At 44.0% G+C, this 20656-nt stretch overlaps 1 protein-coding gene across 1 annotated transcript; it reads left to right on the forward strand.

Annotated features, from left to right (window-relative positions):
- The first annotated feature begins 11845 nt into the window (after nt 1-11845).
- On the forward strand, nt 11846-14626 carry LOC121976429 (long-chain-alcohol oxidase FAO2-like). The gene is made up of 4 exons (XM_042528585.1): nt 11846-12210; nt 12298-12570; nt 12675-14054; nt 14134-14626. Exons 1-4 carry the CDS (start codon nt 11938-11940, stop codon nt 14479-14481), a joined length of 2274 nt encoding a protein of 757 aa, XP_042384519.1. The 5' UTR covers nt 11846-11937; the 3' UTR covers nt 14482-14626.
- Nucleotides 14627-20656: the final 6030 nt, after the last annotated feature.

Below are 20656 nucleotides of genomic sequence, written 5' to 3' on the forward strand. Positions count from 1 at the left end.
CTGTCTTCATTCCAAAATATCATGCAGTTGTTTATACAACAATCAATCTTCTCTACTGGCAAACATAAACCTCTGATCAATTTCTTTGTTTCATAGAAGCTATCAGTCATTATATTATCAGCAGAGAACAACTCTGACATCAATTGACAAATGTCATCGTAATATCTTTCTGAAAAATGATGTTCTACTTTCATATTCAATAATCTTGCAGTACCTAATAGTTGAGAATGACCAGAAGAAATGCCTTCCCACACTTCTCTTTCACTACCTTTTAACATTTCATATAGTTGCTGATATTCAGGGGTTGGTATTTCATCTATATTCGAATAATCAACTGCATTCATTGCATTTTGAACCATTGATTGCATTGAAATATCAATATTACTTAATGCTTCAAGAGCGGTAACAGAAGTCCCAGAAGACGAACCACCAGAAGGCCCAATTGATTCATATGAATAAGACTCTCCATGACAGTACTAATTGTAGTAATTTGGCACAAAATCATTTTTACATATATGTATTTTTACAGTTTCCTCATCACAAAATGCTCTATTTTGACATTTTGTATGATTGCACGGACACCGTAACTCAGCACCATTCATACATTCTGGATGACTTTTAGCAAAGTTCACAAACTGTTAAACTTCAGTAATAAAATCATCTCTGATAAAATCATTGTCTTATCGATTGTACATCCAAGCTTTGTTCATATATATTGTTACCTAATGAAAATATAATTTGAAACATTATAAATTTGTATCACTTGAAATAAGCTTAAATAAGGCATTATGTGCAAAATTTCATCTCACGATCATCGTATCATATTACCGAAAATCTCCTCTACATTAAAGCAAATAAATGAAACTAATATACACATGTTGTTCCTCAGAGCATCATTAAATGAAATAACCATACATATATGAAAGGAAAACAAATCTAGCCGAGAGCATGCCGCGCGCAACCCCCTGCGGGTAGCCACGAGCAGGACACTGCGGGGGGCTGCGAGCATGCCCCCGCGGCTGGTGGCGAGAAGGCACCCGCGCTTGGACGCAAGCAGGCCCTCACGGCTGGCCGCGATTAGGCAGCGAGCAGGCGCCGCAGCCTGCGGCGACCGACCTCACAACTGATAGCCTACGACAGCCGACATGCCGCAGACAAGCGCTTGCAGTAGCAGCGGCTGGGCTGCCGCGACAAGCCGCTTGCGGCGGCTAGCCTGTCGCGAGCAGGCTGCGGCGGCCCACCGACAGCGAGCAGGCCGCGACGGCCCACCGGCAGCGAGCAGGCCGCGACGCCCGCCGTGCGTGTGAAAACGAACATACGAGAGAGGAGAGGAAGAGCATACCTGAGTCGCTGGTTGCAGATCGCGGTGAATGGGAGAGGGCACGAGGCTGCTGGACGCAAGGAGATCACCGAAGCCAGAAAATCACCGAGAAAGGAAAAAGAGGTTGATCGCGCGAAGAGGAAGGGGTCCGGTGCCCTAATTCTAATCTGCGTTACCGACAGAATTACAGTTTCGTTGGTATTTACCGACGGAATTAGGTTTTCATCGGTATATACCGACAGAAAGTTCATTCTGTTGGTAAATTTTCCACCTGCACCCCGTTAAATTAAAAACCCGTTGGCTTATACCCGTTAACCGGAGGTATTTACCGACAAAATTAATAATTCCGTCGGTAATATCCGAAACCTGCTAATCCAAACTAACCCAGATCTTGACCGGTCATGCCATTTTCCGACGGAATTTAATTCCGTTGGGGATTACCGACTGATTTAACGTATCAATTGATAATTTCCGACCGAATTGTTAATTCCATTGGAAGTTGCCGACTGAATTAAACTCAGTCGGCAACTTCTGACTGAATTAAATTCAGTCGGAAATCACCGACTGTATTTAATTCCGTCGGTAATCCCGTCGGTAATTGCAGGCATTTTTGTTGTGAAAGTTGTTCTGTTGCATCATTTAATACTTTTAAAATTTCATAAATACTACTGTAAATATTCATTGTTGTGAAAATAAATATATATTAGTATTAGTATTTTTGTGTAAAAAATAAAATATAATAATTTTTTATATTCAAATGAATCTTGTAATAATTGGTATGTTAAATTCCAACATGTTGGTACATCACGTGGATTTTTAGGTCTCATTCCATTAGTTTTAAAAAAATATACCCATTGTTTCATTATAGATGGATAAGACCATAAATAAGAAACTACAATTCTAATTGGTTTAATATAACTTTCTAAAATTTTTAATTTATCTTGAATACATAGATTTAAAACATGGCATATACAACGAATATGAGAAAATAAACCGCCAATAATAGGTTGACAAACAAATTTTAGATCATTTATACAAGCGGTATTTGATCTAGCATTATCTAATGATATTGAAAATATTTTATAAGTTAAGTCATATTTTTCTAAAATTAAACATAATAATTGCGTGATGTTATGAGCATTATATGATTCATCAAAAACTCTATAAGCTAACAATCTTTTTTGGAGGTTCCAAGAGTTATTGATCCAATGGCAAGTCACGCCCATATACGAATGCGTTTGTCAATGATCACTCCAAATATCGGAACATAAAAAACTTTATTATCTAATTTACGAAATGTATCAATTAAATTATTTTTTCCTTGTTTTACTATTTTTTTAATTGTACGAGTAAGTGTAGTCTTAGGAACACATTTAGCACATGAATTAAGAGATTTTTTACAAAAATCTTCAAATGTGCTGATCCTGTTCGAACCAGGAGCCAACGGACACTGGGCACGTGGCACTCCCTGCTGAATCCTCGAGCGCTCCGGCGAACCTGCAGCAAAACCGAGCCGGGAGGGGTGTCCCGGCGACGGCCCTCCAACGCTCAAGTCAGGCGAGGAATAGCAAAAAAGTGGCTTTTAAGTAGGAGACCCTCGTACCTCCGATGAAGAAATGGAGGCCTTATATAGACCTCTCGAAGAAGCCTAGGCGCACCAGTCAAAGCAACCACCTGCCTTCGACCATGCCCAGGTATGGGTCTGTCAGAAGGGCCATGCCCAGATATGGATCTGTCAGGAAGACGTCCATGAGGCCATACTACTACTGTAGCAACCTTCCCCTGATGTGACGGCAAGATCCTCCATCGTGTGATCTTGTGTATGACCTAATCATCAGACATGCTTCTGCTGACATCCCATAACCCATGCCGAGCGCATAGGCCGCTCGGCCACCTTTGTACCCTCGCCTCTATCCTGGCCGAATGGACCACCCGATCGGCCCTTCGATCTTCCTGCCTTGGCGTCGGAAACCCAAGCCCATGGATGGGTTATCTATAGCTCCGCTCGGACCATTATTCGCTGGGCCAGCCCTCCATCCTTCCTTAGGCTGGGACCCTTCAGAGGGTGGGCCCTCCCTTTTTACCGCCGGATCATGTGCATTTAGATCCAAAACTAAAAGAAAGATATTCTATGGGAACAAATTTAGCTAATGATTATCTTAATTTATTATCCGAATATAAAAATAAACCGGAATCAGTACTACCGTTAGTTGAAGAAAATCTTGATAATTGTATTTGAGAACAATCGAGTCCATATTTTGTTGGGTGCTTCCTTTCTACATGTTGTTTCAATGACCCATAGCCACCACTGGTTTGAAATTTATAGGAAGCATTGCAGTGCTTACATTTTACACGTATTTCTCTCGAAGGAAGAGTGACATTCTCAAAATGTTTAGTAAAAATAGAAGACTTTAGAGGAAGAAGTTCCCGAACCTTAAAAGTAATTGCATCGATACTTCCTTGTATTTTGGGTGTCAGATTTGGAAGATGCTCGATCTCATCATCGGTGGATTGAATGTTGGGATCCTCCTCCCGCGGATTGATTATTTCCTTTCCCTTCCGAGCTCGAGATGATGCACCTCCACAACCTCCTTCTATTGTAATTGAAAATTGGAAACGAAAGTGTATAAAGAATATAAAATTGAGATTAAGAGTAGAGAAGATGTGTATGAAAATGATGAAATGAGCTCTCTATTTATAGAGTTTGGATAATAACGGCCCCTAAATCATAGTCATTGATAAAAAAATGGTCAAATGATCCTAATCATTGAAAAAAAAATACCTAAAAAAATCTCCCACCCTCTCCAACAACTAGGAACTGCCTGCTCCAATGGCTAAGAACTGTCGGTTAACCGACAGTTCAAATCGTAAAAAAAAAAATCGGTTGAACCTACGGACCTAATCGGCGGTCCGCTGGGTTTTCACCAAAAGAACCTGAACTAGCCCGGCAAGTTGCCAGGCTAATTCCGGTTCAATCCGGCGAACCATGTCAATGGGCAACCGACCTACTAACTCGGTTACGGGCTCGGGCAAGGTTTGGGCCAGACCCGACCCGGGGGGCCTGGACCCGGCCTGGGGTCGGGTCTAGAGAGTACTTGCAACTTATGGTCAAAGGTGGATAGAGCTTATGGATCAAACAGTACAAGTGAAAATTCAAAGTTAAGATGGTGGACTAAGTGCTTTTTTGGTTCGTAAATCTACTCCTCATATGAAGATGTCCGATGGATGGATCGTAATTAATTGTGCTTCCATAAATGCTCTTCGAGCATACACAAGTTCTATCACGATGAGGCATCACACAATTGCACTCATCTTGGCAAGGTCAAGTTGTTGGGATAGAAAGGAATGCTTTATTTTTGAGCTCATGACCTTGATACCATTAGTTGGAACCGAAATGAATACGTATATCTCTACAATGATATGATATTGTCCACTTTGAGCCTTAGTCTTTATGAAATTATTTTTAGACTATTCAAAAGATATCATGACAATAGAGATATCTTACATCCTTTTAAATCCATGATTTTTTTTATATCTTTTCAATATGAAACTTTGATTGTATGTCTACACTTAGAAAGTCAAAGTGGTCTCAAAGTATGGACACATTCATACAACATGAGTGTTGGTGCAGCGGGAACCGGCAAGAGGGGGGTGAATTGTCTGCAAGTAAAAAATAACCCTCCTCAAAGCTTTTCAACTCTCAAATAAGTGCAACTAAAAATAAACAGAGAAATAGACACACAAATTTAACCTAGTTACAACCAAGAGGGTTGTTAATCCAGGGCGATGAAAGGCTCAGTAAGAAAACTCCTTCTTTGAAGGCGGAGAAGCCTTTTACACTTTGAGAGCACAGAGGTTGCTTAAACAGAGATTACAAGAGTTGGTTTTTCGTATTAAAATCGTTGTACTGTAAAGCTGCTCGAGACCCTCTTTATATAGGGGTTCTAGAGCTTATCGGATGACCTGATCTTCGGGATCAGGTTTTGACTCGAGAGGGATCGGTCGACCGATCCCCAGGTTCGGTCGACCGAACCTGCTGTACCTGCCCAGTCTTCTGTCTAGGTGAAGTCTCTGTGGATCGAGCTTAGGTTCGGTCGACCGATCGGCCAATGGTCTTCCTCTGCGCTGGCCCGAAGAAAATGCTCGACTTGGTCTCTGGATAACCTTGGGTTCGGTCGACCGATCAGTAGGTTCGGTCGACCGATCAGCTTCACCAACGGTCAGCTTCTGACGTGGCAGTCGACGTGTCTGCTGCGGTTGGCTTCGGTTAATGAAGGGTTCGGTCGACCGATCAATAGGTTCGGTCGACCGATCAATAGGTTCGGTCGACCGAACCGTTGTCAAGTCAACTCCAGTTGACTTGCTCCGGTTCGGCTCCTTGGGTGATTACGGCCATCCGGAATAGGGCTCACCCGAACCCAGTTCCCCGCCTTCTCCTCGAGCAGACTTCCGTCCGGCTTCTCGTCCCTCGAACGCCGCGCACGTTCTTCTCACTCCACCGGAGTACTCTTCAGCAGCTCTCTAGTCCTTCGGATGCACCGAGCCCGTCGGCTCCCTTCTCGTGCTGTCCTTCTCGCTAGCTACGTCTTTTGCTCGACTTCCTGTGCTCCTAAGTTCCTGCACACTCAGACACAGGGGTCAGACAAACCGCAGGACCTAACCAACTTGGTTGATCACGTCAAAACTACCACGGGGTCCAACAATCTCCCCCTTTTTGATGTACATCAACCCAAGTTCAAGTTAGGGTTAAAAATAGACCTACGTAATTTTAAGAAAATTACTAAACTAACAGGTATAGCATAAACTAAACTAACAGGTATAGCATAAATTTGCAATTAATAAAATTGCAACACATTAATAAAATTGCATCAAGGTTTAGAGTTAAAAGTTGTTGTCTTAACTCCCCATAAACTTGTACTTATCTTTATTCTCCCCCTTTGATCACAGCAAAAACGGGGGAAAACAATTTCTAAGTGTTTTTTAAAAAAAATTAAGATTAATTTTTCAGAATTTTCAAAGTAAAATTTCTAAGTTAAAATTTCAAGAAACAATTTTTCTAAAAAATTTAAAGAGTTCCTAAGGATATGTTTAAAAAACTTTTCAAAACATTGTTTAATTCTAATATTAATGCTTTTATCAGAAGGTTAATTAAACATTTTTATTTCAATATTTCGGCTTCCAGGTCATGGCGAGGCACTAGGCCTTCTTGGTTATTGGAGCAACAACCACTTCCTTAGACAAAGCTTCCATAAAGAAACTCAAAGTTTAATTATCTCACTGTAACTTTTAATTTTTTGAAAAAAAAAAATCAAGTACAGATTTTGGAACCCAGTAAAGGTTCCTTCCTACGGGATTCTTTAAAAACATAGGGGGTATATAACTTTTAGGAATATTCCTAAGTTGACCTTGATGTTGTTTAATGTACCAATTCAATTTTTCATAAATTTTAACTTTTGATTTTGGAAATCTATTTAAGCATGCATCAGTTTTCAATTTTTCAATTTCTAATTTTAATTTATCATTCTCTGATTTTAGATGATCATACATTTCTAACGGGCATGCTCTTGCTAGGTTCAACTTTAGTTCAGCATTCTCTTTTTCTAATTGATCTAACTCTCTAGAAAGAGACTTGATAAATTTAAAAGATTGAGTTGGGGATAGATTGCGTACCTTACTTACCTGTTCTGGTGACGCTCCCCCTTCACTGTTGCTTTCTTCTTCTGATGTTCCTCCCCCTTCATCAATGCTCATTTCTGAACTAGATGTTTCTTCTATCTGATGGTTGGCCATCAATGCTAGTCCCGAGAATTCTTCAACTTCCGACTCTGAGGATGAAGAGTCGTCCCATGTCGCCTTCAGATTTTTGTGCTTGGAGGAATATGGTTTCTTGTACTTGACCTTCTCCTTTTGCTTGCTCTTCAACTTCGGGCAATCATCCTTGATATGCCCTTCTTCGTTGCAGTTGTAGCAACGAATCGTTCTTCTTTTTCTCTCATGCCTCTGCGATCTAAATTTGTTAGATTTAAAAAATTTATTGAAGCGTCTTACCAGTAGTGCCGCTTCTGATTCGTCGACCGAGGCTTCGGAGTCAGAACTGTTGATTTTTGCCTTTAAGACAATGTTCTGACTGGTCTTCTCTACTCCATTGAGCTCTGAAACTTGAGATTCGTGAAGTTCAAAAGTGGAAAATAATTATTCTAAATTACTTACCTCGAGGTCCTTAGAGATGTAGTACGTATCTACTAAGGAGGCCCACTCTGGAGTTCTGGGGAAAGCGTTGAGCGCATACCGAACAGAGTCACAGTTCGTTACCTCTTCTCCAAGATTAGTTAGTTGCGTGATCAGCTCTTTGATCCTTGCTTGGAGCTGCACTACCTTTTCGCCTTGGTTCATCCGGAGGTTCGTCAACTGGTTCCGGAGGACGTCGCGCCTCGCTAGCTTCGCTTCGGAGGTTCCTTCTTGGAGCTCCAGGAATTTCTCACAGAGATCTTTCGCGGAGCTATAACTTCCGATCCGATTTACCTCCTGAGGTGGCAGTACACTGAGTAGATGGAACTCAGCCTTTCCGTTAGCGACGAAGTCGGCTTGCTCCTTCTTGCTCCATGTGTTTTCTTCTTTATCTTTCGGCACTGCAAAACCATATTTCATAGTAATTAAAATATCAAAGTCTGTTTTAAAAAATACCTCCATTTTTCGCTTCCATGTAGTGAAATCTCCGTCAAACTTCGGGGGATTGATGTTCGCGCCGGCCATTGTTAAGATCTTTGTGCTTCAGATGGCGGTTAGTCCCTCTGAGGCTGTTAGACTCTGATACCACTTGTTGGTGCAGCGAGAACCGGCAAGAGGGGGGTGAATTGCCTGCAAGTAAAAAATAACCCTCCTCAAAGCTTTTCAACTCTCAAATAAGTGCAACTAAAAATAAACAGAGAAATAGACACACAAATTTAACCTGGTTACAACCAAAAGGGTTGTTAATCCAGGGCGATGAAAGGCTCAGTAAGAAAACTCCTTCTTTGAAGGCGGAGAAGCTTTTTACACTTTGAGAGCACAGAGGTTGCTTAAACAGAGATTACAAGAGTTGGTTTTTCGTATTAAAATCGTTGTACTGTAAAGCTGCTCAAGACCCTCTTTATATAGGGGTTCTAGAGCTTATCAGATGGCCTGATATTCGGGATCAGGTTTTGACTCGAGAGGGATCGGTCGACCGATCCCCAGGTTCGGTCGACCGAACCTGCTGTACCTGCCCAGTCTTCTATCCAGGTGCAGTCTCTGTGGATCGAGCTTAGGTTCGGTCGACCGATCCTTTTGTTCGGTCGACCGATCGGCCAACGGTCTCCAGTTGAGTTGGCCCGATCAAACTGCTCGACTTGGTCTCTGGATAACCTTGGGTTCGGTCGACCGATCAGCTTCACCAATGGTCAGCTTCTGACGTGGCAGTCGACGTGTCTGCTGCGGTTGGCTTCGGTTAATGAAGGGTTCGGTCGACCGATCAATAGGTTCGGTCGACCGAACCGTTGTCAAGTCAACTCCAGTTGACTTGCTCAATAGGGCTCACCCGAACCCAGTTCCCGGCCTTCTCCTCGAGCAGGCTTCCGTCCGGCTTCTCGTCCCTCGAACGCCGCGCACGTTCTTCTCGCTACACCGGAGTACTCTTCCGCAGTTCTCTCGTCCTTCGGACGCACCGAGCCCGTCGGCTCCCTTCCCTTGCCGTCCTTCTCGCTAGCTGCGTCTTCCGCTCGACTTCCTGTGCTCCTAAGTTCCTGCACACTCAGACACAGGGGTCAGACAAACCGCAGGACCTAACCAACTTGGTTGATCACGTCAAAACTAGCACGGAGTCCAACTTGATTGATTGTATCTCTACACTTAGAAAGTCAAAGTGGTCTCAAAGTATGGACACATTCATACAACATGAGGAGGTCTATTGGTGTAACTAGTCACCTAAATATACAAACAATCTTACAATTGCTTTCTTTAAACCAATCAATCTTGGACGTAGCGTATCCAGTCTCACATAAATTTAGAACTCTTGTTGTATGGGAGTGCATCCTACCGCTTCCATGCGAGTTCATTCTACCACTTACCATCGCATTATGTCTCGAGCCCTTCTTGTCTTATTATAGGAAAAGATATCATTTCCACGTGCCCCCCTCAAGAAAAGTCTATTTATTTAATTTAAATATTTTTATAATTATATAATATTGTCTATTTTTTACCTAAGATCTTTTGATAAAATATTTTTCTCTTATAAGTTTATAATTTTTCTCATGTATTTTTAATATGAGAATTTATTTATAACTTTACAATCTAACAATCACACTCTCCCTAAGTATCTCTTACAATTAATTTCTAAATTATATGAAAGAAAATAAATTAGGATCAATTTATAGTTAATTGCTAATTAATTAAAAGATGAGAAGAGAAATTTTTTTTTTTTCGATATGCCTCATTTTAAAATTGCTCATACATAGAGTTACCTTCACTCAAAAGGACACTTATTAATTAGGCCAACTATCTTAATTTAAAATAAAAAAATAAAACATCAATTTCAAGTCCTTATCTGATAATTATAATGGTCAGTTAAATCCATTTGCCAATACATATGTGTTCAATTACCTCACTTTTGTCCTTATAATTAAAGCAAAACCACCATTTATTATATATGTATATATATTTGTATCAATTTGATATATTTTATTTTGCATACAAAGACAACCTTGTATTTTCCATGGAAATGATAATTTTTGTAATAATATAAAATATCTAATAATCTACTCCATAATTAGAATCTTCCACACGAGATCTGTTTGAAGATTTTAAATGTAATTGCACAACTAATTTCCTCTCAACCACATTCCGACATGTCATATCATTTATGTGGCCAAAAAAAAAACGAAATATCACAAATAAAAATTAGGTAGTATGAATAATTTTAGTCCCCTCAATTTCTTGTGTGATCTACAGGACTCCTAACACGGCAGGACATTCATATTTTCATATAAATACTCATATCATTTTTTTTTTAATAAGACACATAATTAAAAGATGTTAGACTTCTTGACCACTCACTATGAGCACTTTTCGATTTATCCTGATGTCCAATAAAAAAATTTTGTGAGACCTGATCGGTCATCCCAGGACTAGTCATGAGGCTAATTAGATTTATCATCATTACAGGACTTCTAAGACGATCGAGACGAGATTCTCTAGTAAAAAAAAGTAAACTAGGGGATGAGCTACTTGTAATTACGGGTGGATCGTGACCGCGATCCAGCTGCAATTGGTTGCGATCCCTTCTTGGATTCATCGCCCCTCAGGTTATAGTTTGAGTCGGTACAGATGGCCGGAGGCCGTTCCCTCGCTCAACGCCCGACAGCCTGGCTAGTTATCCACCGTCGACGTCTTCTAGACATGCACCATGACCCAAACTATAACCTAGGGGGACGATAAACCCAGAGAATGATTGCGGTCATGATCCGACTGTAATTATAAGTGACGATGAACCTAAAGAAGGATTAGGGTCATGATCCGACTATAATTTTAAATGATCTATCCCTTATCAACTATCAAATACAAGATTAAGGTCTTTTTGAAATAAGCTCAAACACAAGAACCTTTGTGCGGATATAAAAGTATCCTAATTCACGCTCCACATAGGACTCTAAATGAGCCAAGTCTAGTAAAGTTTTATGGTATTCAAAGTCCTAATTAGCCAAGTCGAGTAAAGTTTTATGGTATTCAAATTTATTTAATAAGAAATCAAGTCAAGTCAGGTCAAGTCTAAAAGGAACCAAATCGTTACCATGACTATTCAAACCTAACTTTTTTTAATGAACTTGAGTTTGGTTCAATCTTATCTTGAGCTTGGTCCTTTAGCTGTTATCAAACTTTTAATTTAAGATTGTTTGAAATTTTTATATTTTAATATTGTTTAGTTAGTTATTGAGTTTTATAATATAAATCTATTTATTTATTTAGAATATTTATTTATTTATCTAGTAAATTGATAAAAATTTTATTAATGAACATAATTTATGAACATTAACAATGAGTACATATATTTTCAGAATTACTTATTTGTTGGACATACATAGTAACTCCACACATTAAGAAGAAGAAAAGCGTCCCTTCCCATTCATGTTCCAGTCCATTCATCATCCCATTTTCCTCTGATATATGCGTCCAAGGTAATTAGAACCAGGAGTGCGAGAGGGATTTGATTCATGAACGATGAAAAATTGTTTGTTCATTTGTGATCGTTCTGATGATACATTCTCCTTTGATTTCTTCTCCAAACACGATAAGTTGTTTTGTTTCATATAAATTTCTTACCGTAACATATTTAATTAATTATATATATTAAATGTATTTACCTTACCAAATCGAATGAACATTCAGCCACACTCAGAAATTTGAGTCGTATCTGTAAAAAGCAGGTGAACACTGAGGGTGAAACACAAATTTCTGAATCGAATTGTATAAATTAAAGAAAAGATCCGATACGTACACGTCTCTGCATTGATCGCCAGCCAGTTCACCTTTCTATATATAGCCAGCAACGAGACCGCCCGTGATCGAGAAGCGAATTCATAAGAGTCTTTGATTCGGTCGCGATAATGGACAAGAAGAGGGAAGCAGGCGGCGGCGCCGGCAGCAAATCGACGTTGAGGGGAGGGCGTCAGAAAGGAGGCTACGGCCACGACTTCTCGGCGCCGCAGGTGGAGGTTCTGTCGGCGATGTGCGAGGCCTTTATCCCTCCCTTGGAACCGGAGAAGGCCGCCGACCACGCCATCGCCGGCGGGAGGGGGGTCGACGAGGAGAAAATCCGTCGGAAGTCAATCGATGTCTTCTTCCGTGCCTCCGGCGCCGACGCCCCTGTTCCAGACGAGGTCCTTAATTCTTAATCTCTTCTTCCTCTTCGTCATATTTGATACCATTGTTGGTCGAAGAAGAAGATCAATATACTTGAGCCGCAGGTTGCGGAGCTGCTGGTGAAGAGAGGCCAAGTGGCGGCCGGTGTGCTGGTTAAACTGGTTCTCTGGCTCCTCGCTACAAGACTTGGAACCCTAGTCCTCTGTGGAAGTCTGTGTCTGTGTTCGAGCTTCCCCTTCATCAGAAAGTTCTCAGAAATGCCTTTGGAAAATAGAGAACAAGTCTTGAAGAGCTGGAACAAGCAGAAGTATTTCACACTTCTTAGAATCGTCTTCATACTCATCAAGTCCTTCAGCCACTACACCTTCTACTCTCTGGTTCTAACTCATTCCTCGAGCATCTTTTCCTTTCGTATTAAAGGAGCCTTTTTGATAATTAAATAGTTGTGAATTATGGTCAGCTTTTCGATATTAATTTGCAGACCGATGAAGATTTGAAGAACCCAACGTGGAATGCAATTGGATACAACAGCAATTTCGATGTCTCTTCTGAGAAATCATCAGTAGAATCTGAGACAGAGAGGCCGCTAGAGAAAGGAATCATAGAGACGATGCAAGAAACAGACTCCTCTCTCCTTCGATCTCTGATCGAAAAGGGTTTAGCAGTCACTGAATCCCCCCACGACTTCAGCGTCGAGTGCGACGCGGTCATCGTGGGCTCTGGCTGCGGCGGCGGCGTCGCGGCCGCCGTCCTCGCCGTCGCTGGCCACAAGGTTGTGGTGATAGAGAAAGGTGAGTACTACACGGCAAAAGATTACACCGGCCTTGAAGGTCCATCCATGGCGCAGTTGTATGAATCCGGCGGAATGCTGACCTCCGTCGACGGGAACATGATGATCCTGGCCGGGTCGACGGTGGGAGGCGGCACGGCGGTGAACTGGTCCGCCTGCATCCGGACGCCGGCTGAGGTTCTCAGGGAGTGGGCGGAGTACCATCGCCTTCCTCTGTTCGCGAGCGCAGAGTATGAGTCCGCCGTGGACGCCGTCTGCGAGAGGCTCGGCGTCACGGAGGGCTGCCTTCGTGAGGGGTTCCAGAATCAAGTCCTCCGAAAAGGGTGTGGAAATCTCGGTCTCGAAGTCATTTCGGCGGCGAGGAACTCGTCCAGTGATCACTTCTGCGGCAGCTGCTGTTACGGTTGCAGGGCCGGCGAAAAGCGCGGCACCGACACGACGTGGCTGGTGGACGCCGTCAACCATGGCGCCGTCGTCGTCTCCGCCTGCAAAGCCGAGAGATTCATCCTCGAAAAGAACGAAAACAAGAACAACAAGAATAAGAGATGTGTGGGATTGATCGCGGCGAGCTTGAACGGCGCCATCACCAAGAAGCTCGTATTCAAAGCGAAAGCGACGATCTCAGCGTGTGGGGCGCTCTTCACGCCGCCATTAATGGCGGCGAGCGGTCTCAGAAACCGGCACATCGGCAAGAACCTCCACCTCCACCCATCGGCGCTCGCGTGGGGCTACTTTCCGGAATCCGTATCCGACCTTAAAGGAAAGATCTACGAAGGAGGGATCATCACGTCGCTGCACAAAGTGAAGCCAGGATTAATCGTAGAGACGCCGGCGTTGGGACCTGCGTCGTTCGCCACCGTGCTCCCATGGGTGTCGGGCCAAGACATGAAACAGACCATGCTGCGCTATAGTCGAACCGCGCACATCTTCGCCCTCGTCCGAGATCGCGGCTCGGGAGAAGTCCAAGCGGAGAAGAAAATCACGTACGAACTGAACGAGCTAGACAAGGAGAATCTAAAAGCAGGCTTAAGGACGGCGCTTAGAATCTTGGTCGCCGCCGGTGCCGTCGAGGTAATCAGCTACGTAGTCGATCAAAATACCAAATTTTGATCAAACACAAACACTGAAAAAAAAACATTCCCTTTAACAGGTCGGGACGCATAGAAGCGACGGGCAAAGGGTGAAGTGCAAGGGGATGAAGGAAGACGAGTTGGAGGAGTTCTTGGACACGGTGAGCGTCGTCGGCGGGCCGACTTCGAGGGAGGAGGTGTGGAGCATGTTGTGCTCGGCGCACCAGATGGGAAGTTGCAAAATGGGGGCGAGGAAGGAGGAAGGAGCGGTGGACGAGGAGGGGGAGAGTTGGGAGGCGGAGAGGCTGTTTGTGTGCGACGGGAGTGTGATTCCGACGGCTATCGGGGTGAATCCGATGATCACTATCCAATCCGTTGCTTACTGCATCTCCAAGAAGATTGTTGACAAGTTGAAGTTGAATGATTGAGAAGTTGAAATAATAATTGAAATAATGATTGTAAAATCCATGAAAATATAAGAACATTGTACCTAATGACTAGAATGGCAAAAATAAGTCTTCATCTGTACTAATAGTACAATTGAAATAATGATTGTACTAAATCTATTATTTATTTTCTCTGTATTAATTTAAGAACGGATTGATGAGAATATTAGAAGCAAATTAATCATAAATTTTATTTCGAATTTAACAATGGAACATACAATATCTCAAATAGAAACTTATTTAACAATATGTATTTGTTATTGAGTGTAATGTATATTGGTCCAGTTTTAGACAAATAAATATCATTTAAAGTATTTTCGGAAGATTTTAAAAAATTTTAATCTTCTTTATTAAAATCATTTTTTATATTATATCAGATATGAAATTATAGTTGTTATACCTATAAATTATAATAATAATTATTATAGTAGTTATAATTTTATAATTATAATAATTATGATTTTATAAGTATTATAAGGTGTCTCATTGATCTAGAATTTAGGTAGAGATACATGTGAGATAATAATGTGAAGGATAATTATCTCGTTTTACAGCATTATGTTTTTTTATTAAAAGTTAAAATGGAACGTATTTTTATAATAATGCGGATGTATCATAGGGCATAAGATAGTTTATAGAGATGGAGAGGGGTATTTTTATCATTCGGTTGGTTAGGACTTTAAGTGAGGAGAATGCACGGTAGACAAGGGGAGCTTCGGGTTTTTTCGTTGAGAACCACCGCCAAACACAGGGGGTTGGGTCTTGAGCCGTCACCTTTTCTTGGCTCACCGCCGACCCCGCCCTCGACGTCACCTCTCCTCCTCATCTTCGGTGTCGACCATCTTCGGCTAGCGAGACCGCCTATGCTTTTCTCTCCCTTCTCCTCCTCTTCGATCCAGGTCGGCGCCATCAGCTGAGACTCATCGTTGTCACCTCCAACGACCACCGTTGTCATTGCCTCCATCGACTACCACAGCTGCCTCCGGTGGCCACCGCCACTAGCACGCCCTTTTTTGCCCAGCCACTACATAGTCCTCTCCTTGCCCAGCGTCGCTGCAGGAGCCGACAGCCATCGCACGCCACCACATCTTCCGCTGGCAGCCACCGCCCGCTGCCACGCGCTGCAATCCTTTCACTAGCAAGCGCCCTGTGCCGCAACCCCCTCGCCGACAACCTCCACGTGTCGAGCATCCACGGGTCAACAGTTCACGCGCTGACTCCACCCTTGTTTCGGCCTTCATGTCGCTATTGTATTTCAGCCTACGAGCCATTGTTGTATTCCGATCTTCGTGTCGCTATTCCGGCCTGTGAGCCGTTGCTGTATTCAGATAGCACGTCGTCCTGCGGATCCATATCGCGTCCGGCTACGAGCCGTCGGATCTAGCTACTCATTTGGTGGATATTTATCTACTCTTTAGAGTCGCGATGACCCGATCAGCATCACGACCAACTCATCGATCCATCCGAGGGCCCCCCGGGGCCAAGCTATGTCATTGTACTAATTCTGTACTTATTTAGTTGTTATACTATTATTCAGCTATTGGTGCAATCGACCTATGCTTGATCGGTACGATCATGGTTTTGATGTGCATGTCAAAGAGTTTATGTTAGACTTTCATGTGTTTGATATGTGTGTTTGAGTCTTGCAGGAATTGGTGAAACACACATGAGAAGCTTGGTGCAGCTAAGCTTGGGAAGTTCATCCTAGGGCTCAGATCCTTGAATCAGTGAAGGATAGTGTGGAAGACATCTGAGGGACCGTCAGACGAGGAGCAACAGAGTGGAGCCGAGGGAAGCAGACTTCAAGGCAACATAAAGGATGACACAAAGAGGAGCCGCAGACTCGGGTGCATCTGAGGGGCGAAGGCCGAGGAAGAGGACTTCAAGGGCGACTCCAGAGAGGATAAGTGTATGCATGTGTAGTCTTAGCAGTTGACTGCGCAGTCGACAGCACAGTCGATTGGCTGAGAACAGAAACATTCTATTCGCTCAGCCAGCAACTACCAGTCGACTGCTAGTTTTAGCAGTCGATTGGTAAATGACCGTTGGCAAACTGTTAGTGCTGTAAAGTAGCCATTGGCTATCTCCAACGATAGCATCAGTCGACTGATTATTTTGCTAGCCGACTGGTGCCGAGATGAGTTGATATGATGATCAACTCTCTCCTCTTATTTATAAGAAACTTTGGGACTTGAAAGAGGTAACTGATTATTGTTAAATCACTCATTGTCATTGTCCAAAGCTTCTAAGCCATACTCTCTTCCTCCTAAACCTAAGTTTATCTTGTATGAGGAAGAGAGCCTTTGTGAGAGGTTGTGCTCCACCGAGAAGGAGTAAGCTCTAGCCGAAGATTGCCAGAGATTGATCCACCGAAGGATCAAGGGTTCGTCCACCTCAAGGACACGCCGTGGAGTAGGAGCAAGCAATCTCCGAACCATGTAAAGGAATTGTGTTAGCGTTTGTATTCTTGCTTATCTTTATTGCTTTAGTTTTTGTATTTCCGCTTGCGTAAACTAACCTTGTAGAAAAGAATCGAAAGTTGGGGGTGACCTAGCTATCCAACCCCCCTTCAAGCCGGCCACCTATCCCCTATAACTGTACTAATTATGTATTTATTTAGTTGTTCTACTATTATTCAGCTGTTTATATATTTGTGAGACCCACCTCAAGTATCGAGGTACCAGAGACCGGGGCAACCTGGTTGCTGGATGCAGGTATTATTGACCAGAGGACTTCTGACGGCTTGGTCAACACAGAAGACAACTTACCATCCGAGTCATGGAGATGCGGTCAACATTCCAGACATGTCATTCCGGCAGTTCCGTCTTCTCAGATTCCCGACAGGATCATATTGGTGTTGTTTGTAGGAACTACGCTTGATCTGGAACGTGAAGATGGACGACGTCGAAAAATTCTGCCATCATGACCTTGGTGGGTTCCAACGAACATATCATATTCTCCTCACTCCACGGGTATTCAGGAGTCGAGGAACTGAGTCAAATCCTCTGATGGTCGGTAGATCAGTTTTTCTGTTATATTTTCCCTTTCGGTCATAGGAGATGTCATTGCTCCCCAATCGAAGACCCCTGTGCCGATCGACTGAGTTTATATCATATTAGAGCCACAGGCTCAATGTCGAAGACTACTGTGCCGATCGCCCGGGTTTATATCATATTAGAGCCACAGGCTCAAAATCGAAGACTCCTGTGCTGATTGGCCGGGTTTATATCATATTAGAGCCACGGGCTCAATGTCGAAGACCCCTGTGTCGATCCGCTGGGTTTATATCATATTAGAGTCACAGACTCAATGTCGAAAACTCTCGTGCCGATAAACCGGGTTTATATCATATTAGAGCAACGAGCTTAATGTCGGAACGAGAGCGACTTCTAGAGCGATGGTCGGGTTTGAGTTATATTAGAGCGATGGGCTCTAGAAGTCGAACGACGACTATAAACCCTAAAAGTTGAGCGGCGACTATAAACCCTTGAGTCAGAGATTCCTGCGCTGATCGGCCGGGTTTGAGTTATATAGAGCCACGGGTTCTAGAAGTCGAGTGGCGACTATAAACCCTAGAAGTCGAGTGGCGACTATAAACCCTTGAGTCAAAGACTCCCGTGTCGATTCGGCGAGTTTGAGTTATATTATAGCCACAGGCTTTAGAAGTCGAGCGACGACTATAAACCCTAGAAGTCGAGCGGCGACTATAAACCCTTGACTTAGAGACTTTTATGCCGATCGGCCAGGTTTGAGTTATATTAGAGCCACGGGCTCTAGAAGTCGAGCGACGACTATAAACCTTAGAAGTCGAGCGGTGACTATAAACTCTAGAAGTCGAGCGACGACTATAAACCCTTGTCTCCACCGACGATCGAGCAGCGACCTTAAACCCGTATCTACCCCGTCCAGGGTCGAGTGATTTTCACTGGTCTCTGACCAGCTTAGCAGATTCTCTTATCTCCCCCGTTCGGGGTCGAATGGTCTTCACTGGTCTCTGACCAGCTTAGCGGATTCTCTTATCTCCCCCATTCGGGGTCGAGCATGTTGGTGCAACCTTAGGTCAAGGTTGACCTGGTTGACCCGACTTGAGTTGACCTGACTCGAGGTATATTTTGATGTTTGACAATAATAGAGAAGTTATATTTTGATGTTTGACAAGAATAGGAGCTTGGGAGTGTGGGTGCAATCTTTGGTCAAGGTTGACCTGGTTGACCCGACTTGAGTTGACCTGATTCGAGAAAAGTCCAAGTATGGAGACTTGGCACGGGAAAAGTCCAAGTATGGAGACTTGGCACGGAAAAGTCCAAGTATGGAGACTTGGCACGGGAAAAGTCCAAGTATGGAGACTTGGCACGGAAAAGTCCAAGTATGGAGACTTGGCACGGAAAAGTCCAAGCAGGGAGCTTGGCACGGGAAAAGACCAAGCAGGGAGCTTGGCACGAGGAAAAGTCCAAGTATGGAAGCTTGGCATGGGAAGTCAGAGAGGGCTCGGTAGCTCGTTCTCTGAACTGGATGGAGTCGGAGAGGGCTCGGTAGCTCGTTCTTCGGACTAGGTCAGAGAGGGCTTGGGAGCTCGTTCTCTGGACCAGACGAAGTCGGAGAGGGCTCGGTAGCTCGTTCTCCGGACTAGGTCAGAGAGGGCTCGGGAGCTCGTTCTCTGGACCGGACGTGGAAGTCGGAGAGGGCTCGGTAGCTCGTTCTCCGGACTAGGTCAGAGAGGGCTCGGGAGCTCGTTCTCTGGACCGGACGTGGAAGTCGGAGAGGGCTCGGTAGCTCGTTCTCCGGACTAGGTCAGAGAGGGCTCGGGAGCTCGTTCTCTGGACCAGACAGAGTTGGAGAGGGCTCGGTAGCTCGTTCTCCGGACTAGGTCAGAGAGGGCTCGGTAGCTCGTTCTCTGGACCGGATGAGGAAGTCGGAGAGGGCTCGGTAGCTCGTTCTCCGGACTAGATCAGAGAGGGCTCGGTAGCTCGTTCTCTAGACCGGGAAGGCTTTAGGTTTAAGGCTGGGAAATTGGATCGGTCTGCAGACCGATCCAGTGATACTATGGGTTATCTGATCGGTCTGGTGACCGATCAGTAACCAAACAGTGGCTCACTGTAAGGTATCTGATCGGTCACCAGACCGATCAGGAAACGATCAGGAGGCAGAAAAAGGTAGGGGGATCGGTCTGTGGACCCAACTCTCTATGAGAGTTGGTTGATCGGTCTGGGGACCGATCAGCCTAGGGCCTGATCGGTCCGCAGACCGATCAGGAGTCTCCCAGACCGATCAGGTTGGAGCCTGATCGGTCCAGGCCTAGCCGTTGCGACACAACTGCTAGATTTCTGTGTTGCTCTTTGTCTTCTTCACAGGTGCAGCAGGTGCAGGATATATATCGAGGTCGAGGGCCTCTACAGTAACTCTTCTTCTTGTTCCTCACTCTTGCGATCTGAGCTTTGCTGAGCTCTATGTTTCTAAAGCTTCGTGTGAGCTTCCCTCGGCTGGTTTGCTGATCAGTTGCTGCTGGCATCGTGAAGTTGTTACTTCATCGAACTCCAGTCGACAAGAAGGCAAGCAAAGTGTTGTTACATTCATATTCTTCTTGTTTTCTTGCTCTATCTTATACTCCTTTATTGCTGTTGCAAAAGAGTTTGTGGCAAGGTTTCTCCACCCAGAAGGAGTTGTTGTTAGCCGGTTTTCCGGGGTCTCATCCACCGACGGATTGATAGGCTTCGTCCACCTTACGGACATGCCGAGGAGTAGGAGTATCATCTCCAAACCTCGTTACATCATCATGTTTGAGGTTTGATCTTCTCCACTTTCGTTTCTACATTGTATTTCCGATGCGCTAACTCAAATTGTAGGAAGAAACGATAATTTGAGGTCGGCTATTCACACCCCCCCTCTCTAGCCGCTATCCGAAGGTCCTAACAGAGCAGTCTTCACTGGTCGCGCACCAGCATATCAGATCTCCTATCTTCCCCGTTCGGGGGTCGAGTGATTTTCATTGGTCTTGGACCAGCTTAGCGGATTCTCTTATCTCCCCTATTCAGGGTCGAGTGGTTTTCACTGGTTGCGCACAGCATATCGGATCTCTTATCTCCCCCATTCGGGGTCGAGCGATCTTCACTGGTCGCGCACCAGTATATCAGATCTCGTATCTCCCCCATTCGGGGTT

Source organism: Zingiber officinale, chromosome 4B (genome assembly GCF_018446385.1).
Source record: "Zingiber officinale cultivar Zhangliang chromosome 4B, Zo_v1.1, whole genome shotgun sequence".
In the NCBI taxonomy this organism is placed as follows: domain Eukaryota; kingdom Viridiplantae; phylum Streptophyta; class Magnoliopsida; order Zingiberales; family Zingiberaceae; genus Zingiber; species Zingiber officinale.